The sequence below is a fragment of the Triticum aestivum genome, chromosome 7D (genome assembly GCF_018294505.1).
Source record: "Triticum aestivum cultivar Chinese Spring chromosome 7D, IWGSC CS RefSeq v2.1, whole genome shotgun sequence".
Lineage (NCBI taxonomy): Eukaryota > Viridiplantae > Streptophyta > Magnoliopsida > Poales > Poaceae > Triticum > Triticum aestivum.
Genome location: NC_057814.1, coordinates 432,945,520 through 432,954,972, shown reverse-complemented (window position 1 = coordinate 432,954,972; position 9,453 = coordinate 432,945,520). Strand labels below are relative to the sequence as shown.

Below are 9,453 nucleotides of genomic sequence, written 5' to 3'. Positions count from 1 at the left end.
TCTCATCTGGCTCCGGCTTGACGGGGCGGAGCGCCAGCGAGTCGGAGGAGAGCGAGCCGGATCCCGACGACGAGGACGTCCCCGGCTCCATTCGCCGCGGCGTCCAGGAGCTGCCACGGCGCGAGAGAACGACGACCGCGGCGGGTACTCGAGGCGCGGCGTGTTGCCGGTCTCGATGTGGTCGAGGACGGCCTCGAGGGTGCGGCCTGGCACGCCCCACCACTCGCGCCGCCCATCGGCGTTGAGGCGGCCGCGGGGGATGATGTCGTTGGCGAAGGCGATCTGTTCTTCGTGGCGGCGCTCGAAGTACATCGTCCACAGCGTGTGGCTGTCGGCGGCGTACCTCGGCTCGTTCCGCTGCTCCTCCATCAGCGACGAGTGGATGCAAGCGATCTCGGCCCGCCGTGCCGCCCCTTCGGGCACCGGTGGCACCGGGACGCCGCCGGCGCTTAGCCTCCACGCCCCCGGCACACGCATGTCCGGGGGTGCCGGATACTCGGCCACGTAGAGGAGGCGCGCCTCCGGCTCTTGGAGATGGCGGCGGCCGAAGCCGTTCGCCGCCGCGCCGTCGCCTGGGAACCTTTCAGCCATTTGCTCGTCAGCGGGAAGGGGGGAGTGTGCTGCTTTGTGTGGCGATGCGAGGTGAAGTGTGGCAGCTGTGGCGTTCACCGGCGGGGGATTCGCTTTTATAGCCGCGGCCGGGCGGCGAGAGCCTGCATGCCGGGTGACCCGTGGCGGGAGCAGGCGGGACGCGCGTCGGTGGCGCCTTCACTGCGCCGCCCGTGAGGCATCAATGAAGGCTGACCGGCGTGGCAGCCTTGGCCAGCCTTCGCATTGATTTCTACGGAAACCGAGGCGATGAGTACGACGGAGCGGCGTCTCACCGATGCGGCGGTCCCATCCCTGTTCGCGCCAAAAACGTGTTCCCCGGCGCCTCCGGCGCCCCCAGCGCGCCGGGTTCGGCCTGGGTCCGCCGGCGCCGGTTTCAACCCAAACCGGCGAAAAACGGGCTTCTGGGGGCGCGACTGGGCCGATTTTCTATCTCCGGCAACAAAAAAAACGCCTGGGGGCCTATTGGGGGCGTGGCTAGAGATGCTCTTATTCTTATCTGGGATTTGTAATTGTAGCATGGCGCTGCCTGCTGGATGATGATGCCTCCATGTCAGCTAGCCTTCGGCCTTCATGCATCTCTTGGATCAGGGTCAGGGAGTGTCCTAAACTGGTTTGACCACAGTATAACTGGAATATGAAATGTACTATGTTCCTAAATATAAGTCTTTGTACACCATTGGAATCGCCTTATACGCCAAGTGCCACGGATACTCGGCAAAGGGCCAATAATCGTTGGCAACACCTTTGCCGAAAGTTGCACTCGGCAAAGGCCACCCGGCGTACACCTCTCAGGCAAACAGTAATTTGCCGAGAGCCAGGACAAGGGCATTCGGCAAAGAGTTTGCCGGAGCCAAACAGTACAACTCGGCAAAATAAAGTAGCAAACAAACAACAGACGGGGACGGCGGTTGCCACGTGGCGCATCTTTGCCCAGACCCACTCTCGGAAACAAAGCAAATAGGAAAGCGCCACGTGTCAGCTCCTGACACATGGGTCCACAATAACAGGCCGATGACCATCTTTGCCGAGAGCCACTCTCGGCAAACAAAGCCAATAGGAAAGCGCCACATGTCAGCTCCTGACATGTGGGTCCACAATAACATGCCGATGGCCATCTTTGCCGAGAGCAACTCTCTGCAAATAAAGCCAATAGGAAAGCGCTATGTGTCAGCTCCTGACATGTGGGTCCGCAATAACAGGCCGAGGGCCATCTTTGCTGAGAGCCACTCTCGGCAAAAAAAGCCAATAGGAAAGCGCCACGTGTCAGCTCCTGACATGTGGGTCCACAATAACATGCCAAGGGTCATTTTGGCCGAGAGCCACTCTCGACAAACAAAGTCAATAGGAAAGCGCCACATGTCAGCTCCTCACATGTGAATCCAGAATAACATGCCGAGGGCCATCTTTCCCGAGAGCCACTCCCGGCAAACAAAACCAATAGGAAAGGGCCATGTGGAAGCTCCTGGCATGTGGTCCACAATAATATGCCGAGGGCCATCTTTGCCGAGAGCCACTCTCGGCAAACAAAGCCAATAAAAATGTGTCAGCTCCTTACATGTGGGTACACAATAACATGTCGAGGACCATCTTTGCCGAGGTCCAGAATAGCTAGCTTTCGGCCTTCATGCATCTCTTGGATCAGGGTCAGGGAGTGTCCTACGCTGGTTTAACCATAGTATACCTGGAATATAAAATGTACTTCGTTCCTAAATATAAGTTTTTTAATTAGAGACTTTAATACGGACTACATACGAATATATATAGACGTAGTTTAAAGTGTAGATTCGCCGGAAATCCGTTGATGCTCCCGGGAGTGTGCGCTCCTGCATGCAAAAAGAATATTTCAAAATGTGAAAAAAAATCAAACAAACATTTGACATATACATCTCGACATTATATGTGTGCACGTCAAGTTTCGAAGAAAATCGGTATTTTTTGGGGCTTGTGTAAAAAAGACAAAAATGATGTCTTGTGAGTACGTAGAAACTGTGTGTCATGTCAACTGAGAATTACCAAGTCAGTGCGGTATAACACTGAACAATATGACTATGTCACTGAGGCATTGAGCTATATGTCGTCGTGGAAGGTGATAGTTGGCGTGATGGTACTGGTGCTGTGGTAGAAGGCGACGCGAGGACATTTGTCGGGCAAACGTAGGAATCGATCGCACACTTAATATGAGGATCAAGAACGAGACGTCCCCGACAGCAAACTTGGTGATCCCAAAGCCCTGTGATCGATATTTCAAAGGGCTTTGCTGAAACTCAGTCGACTAAATCGGTCTGAGTATTTGGAGAGGAGTATCTCCTTAAAATTCAAGTTTTCTTGTGGTAGCTCTTTCAGGATGTTGTTCTGACAAGAGATCTCGTGAACAGGAGAAAATGGGCAGGTAATCCCAGATGCTCATTTTGCAAAGAGAGAGGGAAACATCACAACATCTGTTTTTCATATGTCCGGTGGCTAGAGTGGTTTGAAGGACAATAGGCTGTGTTCTGTGCACTGAATTATGTCCGGATAATATCCGACAATATTTTTCATGGTGCCATGTTTTCTTTTTTGACGGGACAAAATTCTACACATTTGGTTTGGCTGTTGTATGTTGGGCTAGGAACTGTCGTAACTGAGCTACCTTTGAACGGAAAAAATTGAGAAATCCTTTTGATGTTGTGTTCTCTACTTGTGGCTATATAACTTAATGGGCAGGTTTGATGACCGGAGCTGATCGTGATGCAATGGAATGTGGAGCTAAGATGCTGAGGACCAACGCCTCGACCATGATGAGGATCTGCGCGGCGCTAGGGACGACGAAGGAGTGATGAACTCTATGCTACACTGGAGCCCGCACGCTGTTCTACAATCTGATCTACTCCCTGGTGAGTGCTGCCTCTTTACTCCTGCACGAGCCTTTTGTTTCTCTTCATTTGTGAGCCTTGGACCCCCCCCCTCCTAGGTAAACTTTGTCTTGTGCGTGGGTCGAACCGTTGCCTGTTAGGTTAGTAGTTCTTTGGTGTTTTTCGGTTTTCGCCTCACAGTGAGCTGCTCGACGACGAGTGCTTGTAGTGGATTTCCCAAAGGTGCGTTGAACTCGCTTTTCCCTTTCTAGTCTCCTTTTGAACCTTTGGTGAAAACTTATGTATTTCCGTTATGGAAGTAATGGAAAGGGGTTATGCTCGGTTAAAAAAAACTCAGTCGACTGAGATTTAACCAAGTCCAGTCCACCTTGCAACATTTTGTGCCATCGTTTGCAACATTTTTTCCTACCGGTTGTAGCATATGTCTTGCTTGTTGTAGCATGCCGTCCGTCATCAATTGTAGCACGTCATCTCACTGGTTGCAACATCCTTCATTGACGGTTGTAGTATTTTAGTTAGGATGGTTGTAGCATTTGTTGTCCTTGCTTGCAATACCGTTGCAACATTTTTTGACACCGTTTGTAGTATTCCGTCGTGCCGCTTGTAGCAAAAAAACTAGGCTGACCTCACTCGACTAAGACTTTGTTAAGTCTCTGAGTTGTCGACGTACCCTTTCATAGGGGCTTGCTAAAACTCATTTCAAAACCCAGAAGGCGTGCATAACAAGCGAAAATTCGCACGGGTACATAGGTGTAGGAGGACACATCTATGAAAAGATCTGTAGCCGTTGATCAGTGTCATGATCCGACAGAAATTGGTTGAAAAATAGACGCAAATGCTTAACCGAATATGAGACAGTATATGCATTTATTCTGTATAATAAATACTTCCGCTGGGCGTTATTTTACTCTTTCTATTTTTGTGTATGCTACATTCCCATCTTCTACTTTGGTTTTTGTCATTTTCCGCTCTCAGGTTCAGTATTATTTCATCCACTTCTTTCTCTATTTCTTTTTGTTTTGTGCAGTTACTCTCTCTCCTTTACGTGATGTGGCCTCACCAGTTCGACCTGTCCAGCTGCTTCACAAGTTCATGCCATCGTGTTCTTCCCTTGAAAATTGCTACATTATTTTTGCCAAAAAAATATATTTTCTATTCCCTCAAATATCCATCCTTCTATTCAGCTCATGCATGCTTGTTCTATGAAATCTCCCTTTGTCGAAAGACTTTGATGTCTTCCCTTATGAATTTTCCCAGTTGAGATATCACTTCGATTGTGTTCTTTCAAAGTGCACTGCTTTTTGTATGATTTGATTTCATTTCTGGTCCTAACATTTTGGTTCTTGTTCTACCAAGTTAAATTCCATGAAACTTACTTTCTTGTTTGTAGAAAACTTACCCAATACCTTCAGTTTTGTATGTAGGAACTTGTGCCATCTACTGCTTAATTTTTTAATAATTTATTACTGTGCGCAGAACAAGTTGTGACGCGAGTTACCAAACATTTATCTTTGTGGTGCGCCTTCCGCATTCGCCTCAACTTCTTTCTCGCCGAATGTAAGTGGCGTTCCATATTATTTTTTTTGAAAAGGAGGATGAATTTACTTAAAGACATCGTTGTTACTGGTTATCCAAAGGGCCCAAGATGCAACAATGATGATCTCCAAAAAGAAAGGAATATTCAGCTTGATCTTGATGTCTTCAAAAGTCTCAAGAACACAAAGATTGGCAGTTAGGGACAAACAAAATCCCAACATTTGGTAGCAAAAGAGCAACCCCGGAAGAGGTGATGAAGAGTTTCTTCCTGTTGGCAACTTAAAGTGACACAATTATAGAGTCTAATAAAAAGAAAGATTTCTTCTTAGGAGGTTTCTTGTTTTCAAGCATTGAGACACCGGTTTACTTATTTTAACTATTTACCTTGCTGCCCTATTTTATTTCAAAATTCCAAAATTAGTGTTACCATCCAAACTATCAATCTAAAATTATTATTCTCTTCACCGAACTAATGCACTTATACAATTAACAATTATATTAGGTGTGTTGGGACACAAGAGACTACTTGTGTTATTATTGCATGATTGCTTGAAAGAGCCTACTTTTAACTTATACCTCTCGCGAAATGATAATCTTTAGGCCATCCATTTGAAAGAAAATTGTTATTGTTGGAAAAGGGGAGGAGAAGTGAGACCACAACGAAACTTTAGAGCGAGTAATGAGAGGTTAGTGGGGATTTGACCCTTAAGTTTCCACATGTGAGAAAACTTCCCTTAGGTTTAGCCCTATCAATCTTCGTCTTCCCTGCACCTCTTGTTTTGCGTTTGCTAAATTCAGGTGCTTGGACATTTTTAGGGCGGCACTCGATTTCTGCTTTTCCGGAGGCCGGAGGCAGGGGTGACATGAGGAGCGGCAGGGACGAGCGTCGACCCTGGCAGGACGTGTCGTGTACGAGCAGGAGGTGGTGGAAGTGACTCTGAAACTTGACGGTTGCGGGTCGGGAGGGGGGGGGGGGGGGGGGGTACGGGGGTCGCCAAAGTTGTTGCATATCAGGGTGGGGACCTCTATAGAGATGGTTGCGGCGGCGGCAAGCAACGACGGTGGGGGAGGTTGATGGGAGGGCGAGGCGGCATGCGACAGCGCCCACTAGCTGCGGGGGGAGAGGGGATCCAGGCGATTGGGGCGGGTGGGCGGGCGAATGCATGATGAAGTAGAAAGAAAGGTTGAAGGTGAACCGTGTGAGGTGATTGCAGATGTTGGATGGTGATCCGGCGGTCCAAAAAAAAATGGATGACGCCAAGTTTGTTTTCACAAATAGGCGCTCCGGATATTATTTTTCAGAAATTGCACCCCATTAATTTTGTCTCACTCCACGGTCCACGCTCTCATTCGGCACAATTGTCCAAAAGGTACAACCAAACCCTGAATTATCAGCAATGTGGCTAATTCACCAACTTGTGACTGACTGGCCGCAAGTGGCCTGGCCTCCCTATCTACATTACCACCCCTCTACCTCCATTGAATCCTTCCATTCCTTTCTTGCCATCTCCGGCCGCACCACAATGGCCACCATAACCACCACAACTGTCACCGAACCTGACAATGCCGACGAGACTTCACCACCACTCAAGAATGTCATGTACGAGCTAGCCGCCCGGAATATCTACTACGCGAAGCCGGCCGCGGCGCCGACGTTGTCCTTCGGGCGGCTCTTAAGGCCTTGCGGCGCGGCCCTTGCGACGCCCGACTACATCCTCCGCGACGTGTCGCTCACGGCGCGGGCGGGGGAGATCCTGGCCGTCGTCGGCCCGAGCGGCGCCGGCAAGTCCACGCTGCTCGACATCCTAGCGGTGCGGACCGCGCCCACCCACGGGCGCCTCCTGCTCAACTCGGCGCCTCTCCGGTCCTCCTCCTTCCGCCGCCTCTCCGCCCACGTTCCCCAGGCGGACGTCGCGCTGTCGCTGCTCACCGTAGCCGAGACGTTCACCTTCGCCGCGTCGCTGCTTTACCATACGTCGGCGTCCGCGGCCTCGACCGCGGTCACGGCGCTCCTCGCCGACCTCCGTCTGGCGCACGCGGCTCACACGCGGGTCTCCGCGTCCCGGCTATCGGGAGGCGAGCGCCGGCGGGTGTCCATTGGCCTCGCCCTGCTCTGCAACCCCGGGGTGCTCCTCCTCGACGAGCCGACCTCCGGCCTCGACTCCTCCTCGGCGTTCGTGGTCGTCGGCTGCCTCCGCGCCGTGGCGGCCGCCAGAGGCACGACAGTGGTGCTGTCCATCCACCAGCCCAGCGCGCGCCTCCTCTCCGCCGTGGATTCGCTCCTCCTCCTGTCCCGCGGCACCGTCCTCCACCACGGCTCCCTCGCCTCCCTCGACGCCGCCCTCCTCTCACACGGCTTCGCCGTCCCCGCGCAGCTCAACCCGCTAGAGTACGCCCTCGAGGTCATCGACCAGATACCCCATCCCTCGCCCTCCTCCCCTGAACCAAAGTCATCGCAAGATCTCACAACCAAGGCATCGTATTCGGACCGCCACAGGCCGGCCATGGCGACACCGCCGTCGCTGTTGTGTACTTCGCCCTGCTCGCGGATACATGAGTTCGTGGTTCTGTACAAAAGGGCGTGGAAGGTGGTGTATCGGAGCAAGCAGCTGCTATTGACCAACTTCCTCGAGGCTGTGATCGTCGGGACACTGCTGGGCACCATCTACATCAACGCCGGCTATGGTGAGGCCGGCGCGCACAAGCGACTGGGGCTCTTCGCCTTCACGCTGACGTTCCTGCTCACCTCCACCACGGAGACGCTGCCGACGTTCGTCACTGAGCGGCCGATCGTGCTCGCTGAGACGGCGGCGGGTCTGTACCGGCTGTCCTCCCACGCCACCGCGGCCACGATGGTGTTCCTCCCGTACCTCCTGGCGGTGGCGCTGCTCTACTCCTCGTGCGTCTACTTCCTCGTCGGCCTCTGCGCGTCGCCGGCGGCATTCGCAGTGTTTGTGCTGGTGGTGTGGGCGGTGGTGCTCACGGCCAACTCCTTCGTGCTGTTCATAAGCTCGTTCGCGCCGGACTACATCGCGGGGATGTCGCTGGTGTCGGTATCGCTGGCCGGGTTCTTCCTCTTCTCGGGCTACTTTCTGTCGCGGGAGAGCACGCCGGTGTACTGGGTGTTCATGCACTACGCCTCTCCCTACAAGTACGCGCTGGACGCCATGCTCGCCAACGAGTACTCGTGCGCGGCCAACCGGTGCTTCGGGGTGGCCGGCGCCGGAGATGAGTGCTCTGAGACGGGGCGCGACGTGCTGGCGGCGAGGGGGCTCACGGCGGAGGAGCGGTGGACGGGAGTGCAGGTGCTGTTTGGATTCTTCCTCCTCTACCGGGTGCTCTACTGGGTCGTGCTCAGCCGGAGAGCATCCAGAGCCAAGAGGTGACCGTTGATCGATCCATGAATTTCGACTTCTCCCTTACTACACTACACTAGCTACGTAGTGCGTATACGAGTGTGTGTGAACGCATGCATGGAGAAGAAGGAGCTTCGTGCATGCGACAGTTAAGGTATGCCAATGTCAAAGTTCATCGACAGAGTGGTTAACCGGTAATTAAGTTGCTATACTGATGTATATTGTGAACATAAAATGACCTCTACATAAATGTATGCATGGATATGGATAATAAACAGTGAGAATTCTCCACATGCCATTGGTTATGAACTCAATTCTGTCTGTAGCACCGACGGTTGGTCGATAGTATAGAGGGAATTGAGCCCCTCTTCAGTGGCATGTGAGGAATTCTCTAATGATAGTTTGTGGGTACTGGCTTGATTTTTGTAATAACTTTGGCTTTCTTTTCAAACGTTCAAATGTAGTGCAAATATAATTCACCTGAATGTTTTGAATGCCTGGCAATGGCCGTCTTTTAAGCATCCGAAAGGGTAGTGCGATTATAGGTAACCTGGTCATTTTGAAGTCCTAGTCATCTTTTCAAATTTGGGATCAAGATATTGCCATGCATTTTTGTTCCAACATCGCTTCATACAATCTTACTAGAGAATTGTAACCATGTACAGTTTGCTGAAGTTGTGCAATTTCAGTATTCCAATTTTAGGCTAACTGTTGTCTAATCTTAAGTGGCTAAGGTTATGACATTTCAGCCAAACATACAATTACCAAAAACAAAATCAATGTAGTTTGATTTGTCTTGTTAAACATAGGAAAAATTAAAAGTTTGATTTGACCACTGATCGCCAAAACTCAATCACCTTTTCTCCTTAAGCGCTTCTCTATATGATAGAAACAAACAAAAAATCAGTAAGTTAGCTATCTGATCATGGTATAGCCATTATACATTTATCCAAGGCCTGGATTTTAATCCCAATACGACAAGCCTGACCCTCCTGGCAAAGTCAATCCATTTCTGACGGAGCCGCTATGTGGTGGACTCCTCTCAACCAATCACAGCCTGCCACCATTGCATGTACTTCTCTACTTCATCATAGTTT

The 9,453-nt window shown here is 51.2% G+C and overlaps 1 protein-coding gene across 1 annotated transcript; it reads left to right on the top strand.

Moving 5' to 3' along the window:
- Nucleotides 1-6,397: 6,397 nt before the first annotated feature.
- On the top strand, nucleotides 6,398-8,877 carry LOC123167102 (ABC transporter G family member 4). Its single transcript, XM_044584935.1, has one exon. The coding sequence runs from the start codon at nucleotides 6,398-6,400 to the stop codon at nucleotides 8,384-8,386; it is 1,989 nt and encodes a 662-aa protein (XP_044440870.1). The 3' UTR covers nucleotides 8,387-8,877.
- Nucleotides 8,878-9,453: the final 576 nt, after the last annotated feature.